This window comes from Rhipicephalus microplus, chromosome 3 (assembly GCF_043290135.1).
Source record: "Rhipicephalus microplus isolate Deutch F79 chromosome 3, USDA_Rmic, whole genome shotgun sequence".
Taxonomy (NCBI): Eukaryota; Metazoa; Arthropoda; class Arachnida; order Ixodida; family Ixodidae; genus Rhipicephalus; species Rhipicephalus microplus.
Window position 1 is genome coordinate 25,520,315 of NC_134702.1, and position 21,819 is coordinate 25,542,133.

Below are 21,819 nucleotides of genomic sequence, written 5' to 3' on the forward strand. Positions count from 1 at the left end.
TACAGTGTATAACACTTTATTTTAAAATTTATGTTACAACTATTAATTATTTGTTGAGCAGCTGAACAAAATGTCACCACTGCCTCGAAACGGCCTTACAAAGCCAAGTCGAAATCAAAACGGAGCCTAGTTTAGCTTAGTTGGTGCTGCGGTTTCGGTATGTCTTGAAATGCTGCTGTCGCGTAGTACATTTTGCGCTTTGCCTGCAGCCTCCGCGTATGGACGTGTCAGTCGCGTTTTCAGAGTTGCGCCTCTTCTGAGACGAAGTAGCAATTATAAGAACTTAAAGGTATGGCGTCGCAGCCGTCGCTTTCCCCGTATTAGAGTGCAGAGGACCATGGCGCGCAGTAACAGCCTGCCCCCCCCCCCCCCCCCACTTACTCGCAGAAATGTTACGAAGTTCTCGGAATTGGCGAAGAATCCAGCATGAAGGAAGTAAAAGAAGCCTTCGTCCAGTTGGCGCGAAAGTACCACCCGGACAGTGGGAGCGACACGGCGAGCGCCGCTAAGTTCGACGAAATCAAGACCGCCTACGAGAGCGTTCGGGATCGCCTGTCCGGAGGTGCCGCTCCGACTTACGACGATGTCGACGAAGTCCTAGAAAAAGATTTCGGCATAAAGGTATGCGACCTATCGTATAGCGCCAGCGAGGCGATGGCTAGAAAGTAGATCGTCTAAAGTGTACTGGGGTGACTGCAGTGTGCACATGACCCCTAATTTACGATTAATAAGTTTTTCCAGGTTGAAACGGGCGGAAAGATTCATTTAGGAGCGGTGCTGTCGTATGTAACACAGATTTGTCGTCCACGTAGTGCATGGCCACCACTGGCAAAACACGGCTGCAACTGATCCAGGTGTGATTTTTGAAAGGGAGGGGGGATGTTGAGGTACTATATATTACCATATCACATATCCTATGGAAGCTTAGTGCTGCACATTTACAAAGTAATTTATAAAACAACAATTACTACATTGGTTACGACAAAGTCTTGATCAAAGCCTTCCCATTTTCTGAGATAACCCATGTTATTATAGTGTCAGAACAGCTCAGAATCCTGCCTTGATCACGTTCCCTCAGTTGTGTTTACGTGCTGCGGAAGCGAGACTTCTCTGCTCTAATTAAATATGAGACTTGAAGGAAACTATCTTAAGGAACCTTGACCTTTGCTGGCTTTGTTTCCTTGTGTAGCACGTACAAATTAACAGTAACCAATGCGCATTGATTTGCATAAGTGCCCCGCACAATTGACTATTTGTGGGACGTCGGGCACCTCTCGCGTCTTTGGTAACAGTAACTTTGCCCATACAGGCACATGTACGTGTTACCAGCTCTGTGTTGTAAACTTGAACTTCCTGGAAAATATCAGCGAAGAGCACTTCTTCACTGCTCAGTGAAACGTGTCGTTTTAACGAGGCACGACAAACTTTTAGTTACAATTCGTAGTGTTTATATTAACAGTGCAGAAGTACTTATTGTTATAAAAATCCCAACGACTTATAGCACGACTCTCTTGCGTATAGATAATCGAATTACAAGTGCGTCGTAGTTCTAGGGGCGAAGATTCTGCTTATCACCAGATAATGCCTGTCCTAGGTTGTAACCATGGACGTTGGGTGATTTTTTTTTTTTCTGGGGTAGGGAGGGGGTAGTTGGCGGCACTTTCTTGAAATGGTCATTTTTTTCGATCTGTATGCCATGAAAGAAAAATTCGGGAAGGGGGGGGGGGCGGCGGCATGGGTCTGCTGTGGCACCTCGTGGCTACACCATTGGTTGTAACCTACTGTAGGATCGTTCCTGAACACCTCCAGTGTGCGGATGTTTGAGCCGCGGTTAATCGCAAGATGGCGTGATTCAGCTGTCTGCGTCAAAATGGAGGAAGCGAACCAGGAAATTGACTGGTAAATACTTAGAAAACAGCAGGTGGCCAAACCAAAAAGAACTATCGGTTATGAAGAAAGTGAAGGAAACGGAGACTGACATGTGGAGAATCGGCATGATTAAAAAGTCCGCACTAGAGATCTGTCGAGCTTTTAAGCAGGAAATTGCCAAAGAAAGGATCTATGATAATACTCGAGGTAGTTCTCTACTGTTTGAGGCCAGGACGGGAGTATTGCGAACCAAGACATATCGGGCCAAATACCAAGGGGTAGACATAGTATGCAGTGCGTGTGGAGAGGAAGAAAAAACGGCCGAGCACTCGATAATGTTCTGTAAAGGGCTTCCCCCTATAGTTCAGGATGATGGCGCAGAGTTTTTCAAAGCACTGGGGTTTAGGGACAGGGAGGGCAAAATAGACTTTAAGTGAGTAGACCTAACTAGAAGGAGGTTATCTGATTGGTGGCTAAAGTCAAAGCACGAGTGAAAATTAAACCCTTCATTGCAAAGTACCCGTCCAACTTTACTATTGAAAGGGAAAAAAAAAGATAAATCTAGTGGTTAGTTCACTAAATATTACGGCTAGGCGGCAATAGCCGCCGCCTGATCGGAAGGGTACAGCCACATCCATCCATCCATCCATCCATCGTCGCGCAGCACACGGTTCCGCAGCACCGACAGTACCTGAGCTACGATGGCGTCGGCCACGGGACACCGACACAGAGGTGGCACCAGTACCAGCAGCACCGGCTCCAGCAGGCCGTGGAGAGGGTGCACGACCACCGCGTGGCCAAAGCGGACGCTCCCAAGGAGGTAGTCCTCAAGGACGCCACTCTGGCGCGACAGTACAAGACCACGTGAGTGTCGCGAACGTCCCATAACACGTGACACACGGTGTTTAAGAGACACTAAACTGAAAGACTAAACCTGTTTAGACTGACAAACTACACTATGGGAACTTCAACATCTGTGACAAAGTTTCACTTTTAAATTTCCCGCCAAAATCTCTGATAGCGGCGTCATGGGTTTTGATTATGTTTAGTATCCTATCGACTCTACTAAATTTTCTGATACCTGGTATGTTGAGTCTCCGTTTAGCTCAGAGGGCAATGTATATCACTTTTATCGATTAGAAAATACGTAGGCCCTAGTAGACCCCATTAAAATCGATCACCTCATGGCGACTATAGTGCGAGGACATTAAGGTAGCGTCGCGCACCTGCATTTTATTTTTGCTCGTTTTCTCACCTTCCAACCATCTTCTTGCAGCAAGCATGGTGATCTCAGAATAGCGAAAGACTAATTTGTCCCCTTAAGAAGTATTGTGGAATCCCGCAATGGGGCGGACGTATTGCGAAGACGATAACCAAATGCTTGTATCTCAGAGTCATAAGGAAATCCATACTGATTTATGAGAAAGGAGTGCTTCTGGTTGAAGAAAAATACGTCTGGTCCGGGGATCGAACCCGTGACCATCGCCTCTAAAGGGATTCCCACTTGTACCTTTCAGAGACGTCAGATATAGGGGCAGGAAAATGGGTGATTGGAAGAGGGACGTGGAATCGCTTGCTTTAGCTTCTCCCCCACCCCTCCGACTTTTCTTTTTTATTGTGTGTTTCCTTGATTTTTCTTTAGTTCTATTACCCGGGCGTGTTGTGTGCTAGACATGTTGTAACTGCTGGAACGAATGGGGGGAGGAGGTTAAAAAGTTTCCAGGCTACTATCCCATGTATTTTTATGGGAGCGTGTCCTGAAGACTTTTGACCCCCCCCCCCCGTATACCTTTCGTAAAAGAAATAAAATTGATATTTTTGATCGCAACAATTGGTGGATTTAGTTTGTGTGCTTTCTTCAGTGTACAGCTACTCCACTTCTAATTTATCATCTAATAGTGCAGGAAAAGGCTGCGCTGCAAAGTTGAGGTCGAAAAACTGGACTGACACAGCGAAGGCAAGTAGTTAGATGCGCTTTCCCTGTGTCAGTCCAGTTTTTCGTCCTCAACTTTGCAGCACAGCATTTACCTGCAGTATGTTCCAACTAGCCCCCACACAAGCTTTTCTACTAATAGCCCCTGGCATGACTTTCAAAAAAAAAAAAGAAAACAGTGCTAAACACAACAACGATGTCAAAAGCCCAGAAACACGGCTGGCAATTTTCTTCAAGCTCTGCAAAGTGTTGTCGAACCATAATCGAAATATACATGCTGTTCATACGACATTATGTATACCTTGAAATAATAGACGCCTCATTTTATGGGTGCAGAAGTCTCGACGCGAAATTGAGAAGTTGAGTTTTGTCTTCACTTTGTTTCTGCGTCATGAACGATGAACGAAAACAAAGTTTTGACACAATTATTCTCGTGGCTGTACTGATTTATCATAGTGTTCCCTTTTAGATATCGAATGCCTAAGTTCGATAAAACAAATCTAATGATGTTTCATATTCAGGGCACCTGACTTCTTGGCGGTTTTATTCGAAGTTTGTCAACGTGAACATGGGAAACTGACTACCGTTGGGTGAACTCTTTGAGGTGGGCTTCTCCTTACGAATATCATTGCAACAGAAAAGCCAGCTTTCAAGCAGCCCGCTGCGGGTAATGTTGGTCGGAGCTAACGGAGCATAACTATAGTCTAATGAAACTTTAAAGGCATTTTCTCCTCGAAGGTAGATGCAAAGCAAGCCTGCTCCAATAGATGTTATCTCCAGGCTGACGTCACGAACCACACTCCGCCTTTGAAGAACATTGACGAGTGCGCGAGCGGGATTATTGTTTAGCCACGGAAGTGATCGGCTGCCGCGCACAGGTCATCTGCGAGGGGCCTCTCCGGACTTCTTAAGTCGCATCAGACTACAAGCGCGCGACTTACCTCACGTTACCCCTGGCCCTTTGCTTTATAGCATCCGCGTTACACAAAAGCTGTGAAAACTGGTGCACCTATACCTTGAGGGCAATTAGGCCGCTTTCTGGTGGAAGATTCAGGCATAGACCTTTCCGCATCGCAATTACTTGCGGTTCTGTTCATCCTACTCCCTGATGGCGCGAGTAACCTCATTGCGATCAGTGTGGATACCTTATTACTCAACGCGGGCACACACTCGCACACTGAACCTGCTCTTCCAGCAAACACCCTTGAGCAATGTAAACGACAGAGGCTCGACGTTCGGCTCTCGAGCTTAAAGTTGGTGGTTCAGCTCATATTTGCTCTCCAGAGCGGACGTAATGCCGGGCCAACGCCCAATGTACTTGAATCTGTACTGTACCCTCAAAACAGTGCTAAAAGCACATACTGTCAGTGCTTACACGGAATTTTTTTTCTATATGCTATCTTTAGCAGCGCGTTATGCAGCTTCGTATAAGGTCAGAGCTTCTATGAAGCTGTATTGATATAACTTGGAAAGAAATTTACCATCCTTTGTTCAGGAAACGTAGTCCATATTGAAAATGGCGCTGACGTTGTCAGGGCGTTTCCTTCATTGATGTCCTTTCTGCGCGCTGCAGAGGTGCGATCTCACCAATACTGCTGGACATCGTTACGCTATCAGTTACGTAGCAACACATGATACGTACTATTGGCCGAAAAAGTTGGCGGGGTCTGCAACGCGTGGCGAAGCGGCGGATAGATGGATGGATGGATTGATGTGGCTGTACCCTTTAGATCGGGCGGCGGCTAACGCCACCTGGCCGTAATACTTAGTGAACCAACACTAGATTTATCTTTTTTTTCCTTTAAATAGTGAAGTTGAGGACTGGTACTTCCCAGTGAATGGTTTAATTTTCACTCGTGCCTTGACTTTAGCCACCAATCAGATAACCTCATTCTAGTTAATTCTACCCACTTAAAGTCTATTTTGCCCTCCCTGTCCCTAAACTCTAGTGCTTTGAAAAACTCTGCGCCATCATCCTGAACTATAGGGTGAAGCCCTTTACAGAACATTATCAAATGTTCGGCAGTTTCCTCCTCCTCTCCGCATGCACTGCATACCGTGTCTACCCCTTCGTATTTGGCCCGATATGTCTTGGTTCGCAATACTCCCGTCCTGGCCTCAAACAGTAGAGAACTAGCCGTACTATCATAGATCCTTTTCTTGGCAATTTTCTGCTTAAAAGTTTGATTGATCTGTAGTGCGGACTTCTTACTCATGTCAATTCTCCACATGTCAGTCTCCGTTTCCTTCACTTTCTTCTTAACCGATAGTTCTTTTTGGTTTGGCCCCGTGCTGTTTTCTAAGTATTTACCCATCAATTTTCTGGTTCGCTTCTTCCATTTTCAATCGACATTCTTCATGTACAAGTAGCTGAAAACCTTCCTAGCCCAACGCTCCTCCCCCATTTCTCTCAATCGCTTCTCAAATTTTATCTTGCTGCTAGCTTCCCTGCCCTCAAATGATGTCTATCCAATATCACCTTGTACTCCTTAATTTGGTGTATTCCCGTGAGCTCCTAAGGCAAACCTACCTATTCCACGTTGCTTAATTTCTAATCTTGCTTGAACTTCTGATCTCCTGCCCAAGACCGCATTGCCGAACGGAAAACTGCATTGCGGCGCCGCCTACCGTGACGCGGCATGGTGTTCAGATTATCGGCCACGGCTTCCGAGATTAGATCCAGCAGCGACGTATTATCTAAACGCGCTGTTTCTAATCGCCGAGGCCGCGCGCGCGATAGTTTCAACACCACGCTGCGGCACGGCATAGGCGGCACAGCAGTGCAGTTTTCCGTCGCTCCGCCACGCGCTGAAGATCCCGGAAACTTTTACGCCCGACTGTACACGTCCCTGTTTCACTGCAACCGTTGTTGCTTGCGCAGCCAAGCCATCGAGCGTCTGGTGGAGGACCTGATCCAGGAGTCGATGGCACGTGGTGAGTTCAACAACCTGCCGGGCTCTGGAAAGCCGCTCAAGTTCGCGCCCGAGAACCCCTACGTGGACAGCACCACTCGAAAGCTCAACGAGGTTGGCACGTGCTTATGTACACCGCTCTGGAAGCGAACTTGTACACACTGTACATCTTAAAACGCGCATAGCAACCATCACACAAGGAAAACACACATAAGCGGCGCGGGTGCACCTTTTCAGACGTGTTTCTTCCTTGTGGTATTGTTCCTTTGATCGCATTGATACGTTCTAGTCTAGTTACTCCCAAATAGCCCAAATTTCCGCGTCGAAAGCTAACTTTTATTTGCGTGCACACCTCCCCTGTGTTGAAGTTGGTCCGTATGTAACTGATCCCGAGCCGGACAAACCGCGCTGGCTCGCCAAGCAATCGGTTTCAGGGAACACATAAGCATGGGAGTGCTTTGTTGACACTTGCGGCGCACTTATTGAATGCGCATCATGACGCTCATAGCCATGACACTGAATCTGAGTGATGAAGCTCAATCCGATGCAACGTTTGCTGCTTAGCAGTAAGTGAGTGAGCGTTTCTTTTTTAGTTTTTTTTGTTGATGTTGCTCATCGGCCTCGCAAGCAGAAGTTTGTGATGAATAGTTACTGCGAGGAATAGCAGCTTTAGGTGTCTGCGCAAGTAGATAACAGAGGGACGAGCTGTAAAATGTTCCTAGCTTAGCGTATACATTGTCAGTCGGGTTCGGTAGATCGTTGACAGCAATTTTTCTCGGGCCTAACCACTTCTGCTCATCGCCTTTGTGTACACCGTATAAGATGTACCTGTACGTATTCGCTCGTGGCTTTGATTACTCCCCCTAGCAGGGGCGGTGCCAGTGGGAAGCACGTTGGGTGGGGGCGGGGTGGAGCCCCCCCACCAAATTGTCACCTGCCCTTTCTTTGCTCCCCCCCCCCCCACCCCAAATGAAACCTAGTCTAAACGCAACGCATAACTTCCTCGCTTCTGTGCCCCTCTGACGTGACTCCAATCTCGTCGTTACCCCCCCCCCCCTCCCTTCGCAGTCACGTTTCATAGTAACATTTCATATTTACGCGCGCACTCGGCCGCCTGCTGCAAGTAACCCCATCAAAGCCTCTTTCTGGGCGGGTTGGTTCACTTTAGAGCGAGACGCGACACGGGGGCACTCGGTACCTGTGTCTCCGTGTCGTCTCTCTCGTGGGTGCGTATTCGCTCTGTTACTCCCTCCCACCGCAATTAAGAGATGTCGCTACACGATTGAAAATGCGAAGTTCAGCGTGTGCACGTCTGGTGCATCGACTTTTTCTAGCGCGATCATTGCTGTTTCGTTGACACTAAGCAGGCTGTTTTATCATACATGTGCCGAGACTTTTTTTTTATTATTTCGCGCATTTTTAAGGGGCCCGGCAACACTTTTTGAGCATGGTCAGAAAACGCTGCCGATCGGTAGTAGAGGCTCCCGACAACACGCGAGCCAAATATTATAGCCCAGCACGCAGCCTGGAATTCACAATAAATTATCAAAGTCAGCTAGAAATTGCTTTCTCTTCTCTCGACAAATCACGTTATATGCCCGAAAATCACACGTCAACGACTCATCTATCAGTGATTGGCTGGCTGATTTGAACATGGCGCGTTCGCTCGTTATAGAGACCGCCGCAGGAGGCCGCTACTTGTCCACGCGCGCGTGCACGTTCATCACACGAAGAAGCCGCTCATTCGAAGAAAGAAAAGAAAAAAAGTGCTCGAGGTCGCGAGGCTCGCGTGAAGTTTTTCTGTGGCCCTGCCATCCCTTCCTACTTGGCTTCTAGCGCTTCGTCGGGACAAGAGAAGAGATAATGTGATTGCAACATGCGACAAACCTTTGTAACTCTACTCGCGCTGGACGGATTCTTAAAATTTTTGCGGTGTTGAATTCATGAGGCAATAAGCTCTTCCAGTGTATTAACTCCATGGTTACTTGAAAGAGTGTTTCAGGGCCCCTTTTTAGAAAATCTGGAGGAAATTTCAGCAAGGCAGTTATCATAGCATAGATGAAATTATCCAACGTTGCTGAACAAGCTTTACTATTTCATATTGAATATTTTTGTTATAGTCACTATTTTAAAGTTTAGTTAAGTGATATCTTAAAATTAGATTATGCGAATGGCCGTTACCATAGCAAAGATGAGGTATTCCGACGTTTCAGAAATAGTGCTAGAATTTTTGCGTCGAAGATTTCCCGTTAAATTTACTAATTCAAAAATAATTTAATAATCGTTGTGAATTACCCAGCTTGGCGGATTGGAAAGAAAATTGCTCTGACGTGCTGCGTGTGACTCGGAACAATACAAGCCAATATCAATTGGACATGCGCAGTGCAGTATGTTTTTATAGTGAAAACTTAACTGCGTAGGCCTAATTATAACCAATCGAAGAAACTGCTATTTCCAGCAATTGTGATACAAATGTGAATAAATTAAAGTGGACAAAAAGATAACTTGCCGCCGGCAGCGATAAAACCTGCAACTTTCGGTTAACGCATCCGATACTCTACTAATTCAGCTGCGATGGCAGTCATTCTTCCATACACCTCATCACATCATGTATATTTTTGTATTGGAAACAGATCCCGTTCTTGTGTTTGTATTTGTAACTCTATACGCCGTTTCATATACCAGGTGCAACGCTGTGGAGGCTAGCGAGACTTATGTGTTCGCTCCAAGAAATAGTGCAGTGATTTTACCAATCGTAATGTCATTTATTTGCGCCTTCAGTCTGGGTGACAGATGATCATTTGTGCCTCGAACATAAACAAACATCGTTATACAGTTCTCAATAAGTTTGATGTAAACCGCTTATTGTTTCCTTGTTTTCGCTGTTTGGTGTCTTATTTGGAACCGGTCGCGACGCATCGAGCGCGGGTGCGTGCTCGGCTCGCGCGAACGAGCGTTTTCAACACTGAGAACCCAGTGCGAGGCGCGCGTACACAGCTGACCGAGGACTCGCTCGCTGCATTTCGAGCCGACTGGTTGCGCCCCCGCGAGCAACTGGCCGACTGGGCTCGGCCCACGCCATCTCCTACCGCCGACAAGAGCTCTCGCTGAGTGGCGCCCCGTCCTCGGTCTTCTGCGACCGTCTCTATCTTTCCTATCTTCTCCTTATTACCCTATGTGGGTCTCTCTGTCCCTGCTACTATATCTCTCTATATCTTTTATTCTTCCCTATTCCTTTTATACTCTCCTTATCCACATTCCTCGTGAGCTACTGTTGAGGGGTCGCACTATGATGCAGACAGTTACAGGGCTCACTTTCACCCTCTTTTCCTTGTTATAGGAACCAATTGCTACTGAACCAACTTCTTGCATAGCTTCCGCAGCGTTGTGCCCGATGTGTATGAAATGGAGTGTAGACGCTAGTTAACCTAAATAGACCCTATAGTCTGGATGCCGATGGCGCAGGTACTGATCACCAACGGCTACGTGCCCGAGTGGGTCATGCTGGAACGAGAGATTTCCGAGGAGAAATGGCGGCTGCGCAGCGCGCTTGCTGAGCGCAGATCCCGGCTGGGTGCGGCGCCGCTCTGCGGCGAGGAACAGCGCCTCTGGCAGGAGGCCGTGCGAAGCATGGACTCGGCGGCGGCGCAGATCAACCGCAAGATCGACAAGTTCAACATGGTCGTGCCGCTGCTTAGCAAACAGCAGGTGAGCTTAATGTATACATGCGCCTTCTTTGAAACATGCTGGCAGGCTGTGGAAGTGAGACAGACAGGTCACGTGACCATCGGGGAGCTAAAGTGACCACGACCAGGGTCATGCCTTGTTTGCTGTATACGTGTCACGTGGTTAGTTAAACAATGTACATCTTTTCGAGCGAAGCTTGCATTGCCTCACTAGCATTGTTGGCGTTGTATGTAGGCGTGACCGAAAAAAAAAAAAAAAAAAGCCCGGCGCCCGCTAGCACGAGAAGTTGCACTTTTCGAAAGTGCCCCTCTTATGACTGCAGGCGCCTTTTGTCTTCTGCATTATGAATTCAAGCTAAAGTTTCGTACTAACAAGGAAGCCTTGTTTGCACGATGTGGAACCTTCCATAAGAACAAACTTGAAGCCTCCTGTGTTGCTGTGGATTTATTGAGTCTTTTAGCTGAGCGTCCATGGCCCATTCTGCTCGTATACCGGTGTGCTTACTTCCGTTCACTCTGGATCATATCTCTCTTCGCACAGAAGTTCCAAGCTTGTACAGAAATAAGGAAAGTGTGTCAGTATGACTCGCTTATCACGCAAGGTGTAAAACTTGAGCAGCTTAAGATCTGTTATTATCAGTGTCACTAGCCAAATCCGAACAAAATATCTCTTACGAAGTCAGAGTTCTTAAAAGTGTTTGCGTTTTGTTGGTTATTCACGCACGTGAATAATTTTCACTTCAGTAATACGTCTGACAGGCTAGTTTGTTCATTGTTGTCGCCCCGCCGCGGTGCGCTTGTGGATAAGGCACTCGGCTGCTGACCCGCAGATCGCGGGATATTATATATATATATATATATATATATATATATATATATATATATATATATATATATATATATATATATATATATATATTTGTGCCCTGCCGCGCTGGTCTTTAGTGGCTAAGGTACTCGGCTGCTGACCCGCAAGTCGCGGGATGAAATCCCGGCTGTGGCAGCTGCATTTCCGATGGAGGCGGAAATGTTGTAGGCCCGTGTGCTCAGATTTAAAGTGCACGTTAAAGAACCCCAGGTGGTTGAAATATCCGGAGTGCTCCACTACGGCGTCTCTCATAATCATATGGTGAATTTGAGACGCCAGACCCCACAAATCAACTTAATCTGTTCATTGTTCTTAGACGTTCTTAAACTGCGCCAAATGACCAAGACACGAGCAAGAAGCCATAGAGGAAAAAAAAAAACTGCACATGTTTTGTGTGTGTGTGTTTTTTTTTTCACTCGTGCCTTGATGATTTCGCGCAGATTATGAACGTTTAGCAGCAATGAATTAGCCAGCGTGCCAGAACATATTACTGAAGCGAAAGTTATTTACGTTGCGTTATGCTGCCCATTTTAAAGTGTCGTAATCACATGTTGCATTTTCTTTCCAGCTTCACTTTTCACTCGCGTCGGAGAGTGAGAAGATTCTAACCAGCGCGATTCCCCGGCAAGCGTCGGAGACGACGGCACGCGAGCCCAAAGTGAAGACCAGTAGCGAAGACGATGGCTTTCTGTCATTTATTTTTAGTGCAATAACAAAATGGTAGCGCGAATTTCTTTCAATATAGACGACAAGCACTGTCTGCTTCTGTTTGTTTTGCTTAACGAAGAGTAAGTTTTAGATAAACATGAAAACTGACCGTCGACATTTGCAGAACTTCTTGGCAAGCGGGCGTCTTGTTTCACACAGTCATGCCAGTGCTCGAAACCGTTTCGACAGAAAAAAAAAAAAGCGGCCATATGAATGTAACATAAAACAAGGGAGTCTCATTAACGCATTTATAATATCGAGTATCAGAAGCGTCGAATCGCACCAAGGTGTCAAAACACGTGAACCGCGCAACGAGTCTTGTGTTTTGAAGGCCCGCCCATTTCGAAGCGCTCAGGCGCAATTACAAAGCGAAATTAATGATCACTATCAGTAATAACATTAACAACGTTTACAGGTGTGCGTGTTGCCTTATGGACGTGTCGGGGGTATGCGTTGCCGTAGTTGTAGTAACAGCGCGACAATTCGCAAAAGGAAAGAATGATGGAATGGTGGGCACTTCGCAACAATATTTGCTGTATGAAAATTTTATGACAATTTCAAACTACCAACGTTATTCTTGCAGACGTTGTTTTCTTCGCGGCATAGTTCAAGGATCCATTGAAAACCGAAGTCGCGCTAGCAACTGGTGAGGCGACACACATAGAGCCCTGTTATATGCTATCGCGTTCTACTCTTGAAGGCGAAGCTTGAACGTCCGCCGAGTTTTGTGCCTTCCTCAATGAACTGGTGCGACAATAGCACCTTAGCATAATGTGTACTGAATTGAGTTCCCGGCCATGCGGACTATACTTTTCGCGTGGCGATGTATATGAGCGCTCTTCGCGAACGATATAACCGCGGCGCCTTCTAATACAGCTCACGCGTCGACGTCGGAGGACAGAACCAATCAAATCGAAAGTTTTAATGCTGGTGACCCAAAGCGGCTTACGTACACGCACGCTCTTGCGTTCATTTGTACGTCCAGCAGCATCCAAGGAAAATACAAAAAACAAACAAACTCAAGAGCGTGCGTATATGGAAGCGACTTGGGGTCCCGGCACTATAGCACTGTCCAATCGTCAATCTGAAGCGTGACACATCCATGCATAGCATAAGGTAGATCTCTTTACACCTGTGTCCACAGAATGGTTTTTAATGCTATAGACAGCATGTTAGGTATGCGTTAAAAGTTGAGAAGAAAAAAAAAAGAAGAAGAGGACACATGCACGAAGGAAAAAAAAAGTTCAGTGGCAGCGTTATGCGCTGTCGGCGCGAAGAAGCTGATGCCGTGGGAACGCTTCGGTGAAGTGGCCGTTCTTCCTCTGGGCTGCACGTCCCTTGTTCAGGTAAATCGGAGCGGCGCCACGCGGCTCGCTTCCACGGGAAGACGCCTAGCCGTAGCCGAAGAGCTCCGTGCCGCCTCAGTCAAATTCGGGAGAATCTATGGACACCCGTTCTGAAAGAGCCGTACAGAGGCAAATGTATTTTTATGGATATATATCATATTTACAGCGTCATGGTTATGAACAGAAACTGAACTATTTTTTTTTGTGGGTTAGAGGAGCTCTTTGGGAATCCAATCGGAGTAGGTGTGCTCAGTTTGACATCATCGTTGTCACAATCATCATCACCAGTCTAACTACGCCCACTGCCGGGAACTAGCTTCTGGCATGCTTCTTTAACTAACCGCTTTGGAATCGATGTTTCTTTTGACGTCGACAGCATAGAGAGCGCGAACGTGGACATCCACGTGGTCATACACGGCGACACTTTGGAGTGTCGTTTAGCGCGTGAGTTTTAGTAAGGGAGGCTAGGCGGGGGTAGTGCATAGAACTAAAGACATCACTGGTAAACCGATCTAACATACCTACAAACAGCGCTTGGTACACCATGTCTCTGGGCCATATATGGTATGGTTAAGAGCAGGCTAAAAAGAGGGGCATGCTATAAAAACACTATAGACATTCCACAATCTTTGTTACAACAGTGCGGAGACAGACGCCCTAACGTTGACAAACGCAAATGTGCTGAACAGGCGTCTGAAGATAGAAAGTGCGGCTTCAGTTACGTTATACATTCATAAAAAGCAGCTATTCCAATAACATGCCTGCATTTCGGTTACATGTGCGAGAAAGAAACTCTTCGCATTCAACATTTAGGAAAATGCGAACACCGCAGGCTCTGTTACTCTTTGCGTCGCGCGTACTGTACGTGAGAATTTCGTTGGACTGTATACAGCGCCAATCGCCCATCAGGGAATAATAATATTTGGCGTTTCGCGTCCCAAAACCTCGACATGATTACGAGGGACGCCGTAATTGAGGGCTTCGGAAATTTTGAACACCCACAGTTTTTTAACGTGCACTGACATCACACAGTCGCCCCGCCGCGGTGGTTCAGTGGCTAAGGTACTCGGCTGTTGACCCGCAAATCGCGGGTTCGAATCCCGGCTTCGGCGGCTTCATTTCCGATGGAGGCGGAAATGTTGTAGGCTAAGATTTGGGTGCACATTAACCCCAGGTGGTCGAAATTTCCGGAGCCCTCCACTACGGCGTCTCTCATAATCATATGGTGGTTTTGGGACTTTAAACCCCACAAATCAATCAATAATCACACAGTACACGGGCATCTACTATTCCGCCTCCACCGAAATTGGACCACCGCGGCCGGGATCGACCCTGTGACTTGTGGGGAAGCAGCCGAGCACCTTGGCCACTGGATCCACGGTGGTGGACAATCGTCTGCAAAGAAATCGCACATACTATTCCACATAGAACGGAAGGAACCGGCGCTGCTCACCTTTGCGCCTCTCGACCTGTTCGAGCAGGGCGATGGAGATGAGGCCAGCCACCATGCAGACTACGAGGATGGCCGTGGCCACGATGAAGAGCAGCAGCGACTGCCTCGAAGAGCCGCTTTCGTCTTCGTGGTCCTCTTCTCCGCCGCTATGAGGCGCCGCGTCGCGGTCGGCGCTCCCACGGGCCTCGTGGGGGCGGCGCTGCTGCTGCAGGCGCCGTTCGCTCCTCCTGCGAGCGCTTCACTGTCAAGCACTAGCGTAAAACGTCAAGCAAGCGCACCCCCCCCCCCCCCCCTCCTCCAACCACTCTTTTTACGGTGAAGGATGATCCAACCAGATTCGTGGAGAGGAGGGGAGGGGAGGATTGCTCGGTCTTATACGAAATTCAAGCTGTCATTGGAAGAGCCGCTAAAAATTTTAAAATGAAAAGAAAATTCTCTTTATTATGTGGATGATGGTGAACTGAAGAAAGTGTCACCATTCAAGCAGAGACCAGATTGACCAGTATACGACCAGCCACATGACTACAGAATTTCATGAACATTAGATACGCATTCATTGTACTCATTCTTGGGGTCCTTTTCTTGGCAGCAATGCTCATCTTAAAGGAAAGTGTCCGCATATGAGGAGGGAGGGGAGGAGGCGCTTGCTCAGCATTTTACGGTGCACGCGCAGAGGCAATCATCACGTACTGCGCTGAAAGCATAAGTGTGCACATAGGAAGAAAGTGTCCGTCCCCATCTCCTCTTATCATATGAAGGGGAGGGGGTGAAGTCAGCCCCATATCTTTTACTCAGTCGAATCTTGTCGAATCATTTACTCAGTATCATGTCATTGTTCCATGTGTAGAGTTAAGGCAACGCATGCTTTTGCCGATTATGGCTGCCGGAGATCCGTCATGATAAGAACCAATGCGAAACTTGTTTTCTGTCGGTTACGTCTACTAGGTAGATGAGGGGTAATTGGTAACCCTGCACTCCCATTGCTAAGATAGTGTGGCGTGTTTCGTTCCAGTCTTTTTTTTTTTTTTTACAGCGAGTGATATGATCATGAGAGAGACAACCAAGAGATTTACCACGTTAAAGCAAAGCCTGCAGTAAACAAGCAAATCATTGATGGTCACGAAAGAAGTTACAAATGAAGTGGTGGCAGCGGCGATCGGATAAACAAGCGAAGGGACGTAATACCAAAACTGTAAAGGAGCGCCTGGTTTCAGGTGGTTCTGAGGGCGGAATGAAAAAAGGGGACAGTGGGGGTGCTGTAAGTATTCAGCAGCCTGCCCTCGCGATTTCCAATACAGTACCACATCCGCTGGCAGAGAGCGAGTTGAGATTCCAAGCAGGACGGTTGTTTTTTATTTCCCGCACTTATGTTCTATTTTTTCCCACTGACTTGGCTCCTCTACGTACGCACCCCTTTCCAGGGCTACCATGGGACCCCGAATTCTAGGATACCGGGCATCACCCAGCATCTGCAAGCTAAGGTCACCAAGTCCTAAGGCTTCGAAGGCAACAAGAGCCGCTGGCCAGCGCTAACCACAAAACTCGTCCATAGGCGCGCAAGAGAGGGACAGTCTACCGGGCACCCCTTCCCTAACGACATCAACGGAGACGGAAACTTCGCCAGCCTCCATTTCAGGTGCTGCACCGTGCACCCTACAGGGCTGCAAAAATTAGGCACCTTCTTCTTCTTCTAACCAACACCACCCATCAGTTCCTCCTATGAACATCGTACGCCACCCTCGTCGTCTGCTGCTAGCTCGGACGCTACATGGGCGGCAACCGAAGTGCCTTAGTTCCGCTTCTTTCCGGCTCCTCTCCCCACCATCCCGGCCACCGTCATGGTGTCTGATACGCAACCCTCAGCTTCTTCTACAACAGCGGGTGAACACGGCGGCACCATCCTGTTTCGACCAGTAGGGAAGAAGTCCAACTTTCTCGCTGCGTCGCGAGATGCTATCGCGGCTTTCCTCGCAGTAATCCCGTCGACGTGGCGCTTCTGCGTCAATTTACGATGCAACATAGTGGCCGTCGACATTCGTCCCTCAGCAGACCCCTCAGCACTCTTACGAGTGTGCAGGATCTGCGACATCGATGTGATGTCGAAACTTCTCGTCGCTAACACCGGCGTGGGCACAGTCCATGGTGTCGACGCGGACACTCAAGGCGACGACATCGTGACCAATCTCGAGTCAGCCGTGCCCGTCGTGTCCGGCGCCCGCCAAGGCCAGATCATCACCTTAACCTTTGAGGACACCGGATGTGTCAATTTTCAAGATACAGAGGCTGGTCCGACCTCGTCTTCCAAAGCCCCTTCAGTGCGCCCGCTGAGGTCGATACAGCCACGCCACCGCGCGCGACGTGCTCGCGTGACGAGCGCTGCCTCCGTTGCGGCGGCAACCATCCCGAGGGCTCGTGCACCACGGCACAATCATCCTGCCTCAACTGCAAGAGCAACCATGCAGCTAACGAGCCGTGCTGCCGGTTCTGTCAGGTTCAGCGCAAGGCCGCCGTCATCCTTGCTTCGAAAGACGGCTCCCAGATGCGCCACCGAGTGCTACAACAAACCAGGACAGCTGTCAATAACACCGACAAGCGGGACAGCGCTGCGGTTGAGAGGGCCGCTCGTTCCGTGACGATGTCGGCGGTGGTGGCCGAACGACTTGAGCGATCGCCACCCACCTCCCCACGAGTTCGCCGACTGCTACCACCGAACGGATGGATGCGGTGTTGGCCGTGCTCGCTGCGGTCTTACGTGTAGTGCTGCGTGTTGTTCGTGCCGACTGACTCTCCTGTTCACGGATTATGTTCCCCAGCTCCTGCTGCACATGACGCCACCGCATTGGGGATATAGTCGACCTGTGGTGCACACACGCACCGAGACCGTCAGGACTCTCTTCCGTGAGCGCTCCAAACTCTTGCTTTTTTTCGTGCCTGGGCAACGCGCTCAAGCAAATGCTTCGCACGCTCCCCCTTTATTCATTCGCCACTTCGGCACATCACGCTTTTTCAGCGAATATGTTTCCCGGCCTTCTCGGCAGCTTTTGAGGATGGTTTAGTGTTGTGGTGGTTCAGGTGCGCGCTGACGGAGGTGGAGAGACTGTGACTTATTTCTCCTTTTTTTTTAACTTCTCGTACCTTTTTTTCTATGTCTTTTTTATCTTTTACTCCCTTACCCTCATCCCTGTACCGACCTGTTAAAGGGTATCCTCTTTAGCAGACGGTTAAGGGAGACACTTTTTTCTTCTATTCCGTATTATAGCCACGGCCGCTGGATGAAAAAAGTGCATGTTTTTTTCACCCAGCGGCTGTGATTGTGCGTCACATATATACGCGACGCGTTATCACGTGTGGCGTACTAGCAGAGTGTGCCACTTAGGCCACTTCTGCAAAGGGACAGTTTTACCCGTCTCCTCAACGTGGCTGTCGCGGTAACTGTCACTACTTCGGCCACAAAGGACGACGGGTCACGATGGCTGTGCATGGCAACTGTTGAGTATACGTGTTCCAGAAGGACTGTCGATTAGCCGAGTAGGTTTGAGCAGTTACATCGAAAAAGAGCAAGCTTGTGCCGATCACAGGTCCTTCTATTCAACTCATGTGGACCGACTTCATCCGGGGTGATTTCTCTTGGAACCATATTCTAGAATAAAGTAAACTGCATCAGCCTTCCGGTAGATGACACATTATTTATGAACTAGAGAATACAGCATGGAGGTACGTACTTACTCTTGTCGCCGGATGCTTCGAAGGACCCTCTGCTCGTACTCCGTGCCGTGCACGCCCGTCAGCGTGCTCACGGTGACGGTGCTCACTCGCTCCACTGCCCTCGGGGCCAGCACGACCACGCCATCGTCGTCGACGAGGACATCGCCATGCAGCACTGGGCTGGCCCATGCCACCGGCGACTCGACTTCAGCTTCGGCCGCTCTCGCTTCCTCAGCTGGCGCATCGGGGCTAGCAGATGGACTGCTTTTGCTGGTAGGAGGAGATAATGGTTACGACGCGCTAGACCACGTGAGTATGTTGGCAGGGAAGTCCCCTTTACTGGTAAATGTTCTTAAAGGTGAAATCCCTGAATTACTCATCAGATGCGAAAGAGTAACCGTCGGCATCAATACTAGGGGTGCGAAAAAAATCATGTAATGACGTCATTTTATGTACGTCGTCATGAAGTCAAAAGTCCAATATTTTTGATGCCACCGTGACGTCACATAAGGTGCCGTCACGTAAATGCGTCTTCACAGGGCATGTTCGCTGGGTTTAACGTGCTCCGATGCCGGAGGAACTACAAAACTACGGGATGTACAGAAAACTTCCAACGCCTCTGATCTCTGAGGCAGTGCCAAACCCCATTAGCTGCCGAAGGACTACCGAGGATAGTGGCGAAGTATGTTTACATCCAATAAGAAGATGGCGTTCGCCTTCCGCTCATCTAAGGCAAAAACATCAAGGGATGTATGACTTTTCTCTTTTGGTTACGTGTGATAGAGTACATATGGTCAGCAGCAGCAGCTTGACTACGCCCACTTCAGGGCAAAGGCCTCTCCCATGATCTGCCAATCAAACCGGTCTTGTGCTTTCTGCTGCCCTGTTATACCTTACATGTACATTGTGTGGTTATAGTTAGGTGATTGGACTGTTGATTAGGCCGCTGTCACTAGGGCTAGTTTGATTGGGTGTTGTGAATTCGATAACCCGCTACCCTACATATTATGTACACATTGTTAAACGAACGCAAAATAGGGAGATTGCAGAACGTCCTGTCTTCACCTTCCAGTGAAATGAAATCCTGGTTACACCTCTGCTACGCATTGCTTAAACAAAGACCATTTACAAGTGGATTAAACTATAGCACAATAGATGCAAATTGTGGTAATGGTGGAGATAGTAGTGAACTGCTGATAGGCATTTTCATTTGTACCACACAGGAACGTCTGGGGCAATATTAGTGTAAATTCAGCTCAGCTGTACTCAAAAACATTTCAATAGGCTTGCACGCTGCTCGCAGCAGTTCAACGTTACTATGTCTATGCTCTGGTGTGCTCTTATCCGAAAGGCAAAATCATCTTTATAATGGCGCCTCCCAAGTCCTGGTATTTACACAGGCCTCATTAATACGTGACTGATTGATTGATATGTGGGGTTGAACGCCCCAAAACCACCATGTGATAGTGAAAGACGCCGTAGTGGAAAGCTCCGGAAAGTTTGACCACCTGGGGTTCTTTAACGTGCACCGAAACATGAGCACACGGACCTACAACACTTCCGCCTCCATCGGAAATGCAGCCGCTGCAGCCGGGATTCGATCCCGCGACCTGCGGGTCAGCAGCCGAGAACCTTAGCCACTAGACTACCGCGGCGGGGCTTGATACGTGGCATTTACAATGATCAAAGGGTAAGTGACAGTGCAAACCCGAAAAAAAAAAAAGACTCGATAAAAGAAGTAGGAAGGAGCGGAAAGGTCGAACGCTAAAGTTCATCTCTTTGTTTGAAAGAACAGGTCACCACTATCTGTGCATGCGATATGCGAGTGTGACCACTGTTGGCCGATATTGATGCACGCGCGCGCATATATAGTCATAATCTGGTGGCCTGCCATTTCAAATAAACAGTCGAAGTTATGCGCGCCCTACCGACCTTCCTGCTGCCTCGTATACTTCTTTTCTCGGGCCTTTCTTTTCCGAGTTTGCGCTATCATGTACCCCTTTAATCAACTCGCCAAACAACAAGTCCACCATGTTTACAGTGATGTCGTGAAAAGCGTACCTCATGTCGCCGCGACATGTTGCCGTCTGGCCGGCTGGCCTCCGCGACTGTCCCCGAAGCGGCGATGGTCGCGAACATGGGCCACAGCCGAGGTTGGTTGGTTGGTTGGTCCCAAGGGGAATGGCTCAACCCACTACGGGGGATCGGCCATGAATCGCGCGGCAGTGGGATACAAAATAAATATGATACAGTAAAATATATGAAATAGACTAAAGACGAAAATAAGTAGTGAGTATGTACTTATGAGATTAGCATGGTAGCCGGTTTGATTCTTTTATATAGTTATATATGGCTCCATATATGTCCCTGTTGCAATGACCTATAGTTCCGAAGCCCCTGGAAAGAAAACCCTCACGACACCGGCGTCAATGACTATTCCTCTTCTTCCTCATTCGTGTTCACCTGTTTACCGTGGCCCACACCCACTGTGCGGGATCGATCAATAGTTGGGTGGTTTTATAAACTTTTATAACAAAACTTGATAGGGTTGGTTTATAGAGCAGAAAAGTCGCGGCATTATATAGGAAATTAGGTATTTGAGGAAACGCATATAAAGCTTTTTTTTTACTAATAGTAATAAATGAATTAATGCACAGGACATTCATTCACTATTTTTTTTTACTCAGTACTGAAATAGACCGTATAGATTCATCGCGGTGCCACAGCAGCAAGGTCTATCCCGGCTGTGGCGGCTGCATTTCCGATGGAGGCGAAATTGTTGTAGGCCCGTGTGCTCAGATTTGGGTGCACGTTAAAAAAAACCACAGGTGGTCAAAATTCCCGGAGCCCTCCACTACGGCGTCCCTCATAATCATATGGTGGTTTTGTGACGTTAAACCCCGCATATCTATCTCTATTAAGGTGGCTGTCTGATGGCTACAGCGTATCTGACGAGAAAAACCTCAATGCGCAGAACGTTTGAAGGAAAAAAAAAAAAAAAAAACTGCTCCCTTCTTTCCTTCAAGCATTCTGCGCGCTGAAACGCTGCACAGAATTTCTGACCGGAAGACGCAGCACAGTCACAGTGAGAGCTGGAAGAGCGGCCTTTCCAGAGCCCGTTGTAAACTCTCTTGTGGTAACTACTATAAGTACGCTTGCAAAGTACTCACTACGACTTTAATCACCATAATAATTGAGAAGTCTGGCAGCGCCCCATACGTTATTGGCAATTCTGCGGGGAGACGAAGTACCTCCTACTCATCTGTAGGACAGCATGTGCATTTTGTGATGATGTGGCTGATTAACGATGAATTATTATGGCTGAGACATTTGTAATGG

General features: G+C 48.0%; 2 protein-coding genes across 3 annotated transcripts; one reads left to right on the forward strand and one right to left on the reverse strand.

Moving 5' to 3' along the window:
* The first annotated feature begins 120 nt into the window (after window positions 1-120).
* On the forward strand, window positions 121-12,028 carry LOC119177244 (dnaJ homolog subfamily C member 28). The gene is made up of 6 exons (XM_037428680.2): window positions 121-289; window positions 388-621; window positions 2,534-2,733; window positions 6,684-6,828; window positions 10,180-10,422; window positions 11,837-12,028. Exons 1-6 carry the CDS (start codon window positions 170-172, stop codon window positions 11,990-11,992), a joined length of 1,098 nt encoding a protein of 365 aa, XP_037284577.2. The 5' UTR covers window positions 121-169; the 3' UTR covers window positions 11,993-12,028.
* Window positions 11,949-20,680, reverse strand: LOC119160073 (uncharacterized). 2 transcript variants are annotated; one of them, XM_075889129.1, is made up of 5 exons: window positions 20,542-20,680; window positions 18,502-18,750; window positions 14,776-15,002; window positions 14,598-14,717; window positions 11,949-13,432 (listed from the first exon to the last, which is right to left on the reverse strand). In XM_075889129.1, coding segments are annotated over exons 1-5 (603 nt in total). In that variant the 5' UTR covers window positions 20,547-20,680; the 3' UTR covers window positions 11,949-13,430. The 2 variants fall into 2 exon arrangements, with proteins under 2 accessions (XP_075745244.1, XP_075745245.1); XM_075889130.1 differs by lacking the exon at window positions 14,598-14,717 and having other exon boundaries at window positions 20,542-20,672.
* Window positions 20,681-21,819: the final 1,139 nt, after the last annotated feature.

Excerpts from the sequence above, each read along its gene's own strand:
- LOC119177244 (XM_037428680.2), top strand. The coding sequence starts at position 170 with ATGCTGCTGTCGCGTAGTACATTTTGCGCTTTGCCTGCAGCCTCCGCG. Across the intron at positions 2,734-6,683 it reads GCGCGACAGTACAAGACCAC|CCAAGCCATCGAGCGTCTGG; the intron begins GTGAGTGTCGCG and ends TTGCTTGCGCAG. Across the intron at positions 10,423-11,836 it reads CGCTGCTTAGCAAACAGCAG|CTTCACTTTTCACTCGCGTC; the intron begins GTGAGCTTAATG and ends TTTTCTTTCCAG.
- LOC119160073 (XM_075889129.1), bottom strand. Across the intron at positions 15,003-18,501 it reads CGAAGCATCCGGCGACAAGA|GAGGAGCGAACGGCGCCTGC; the intron begins GTAAGTACGTAC and ends AAGCGCTCGCAG. Across the intron at positions 14,718-14,775 it reads ACAGGTCGAGAGGCGCAAAG|ACGATTGTCCACCACCGTGG; the intron begins GTGAGCAGCGCC and ends ATTTCTTTGCAG.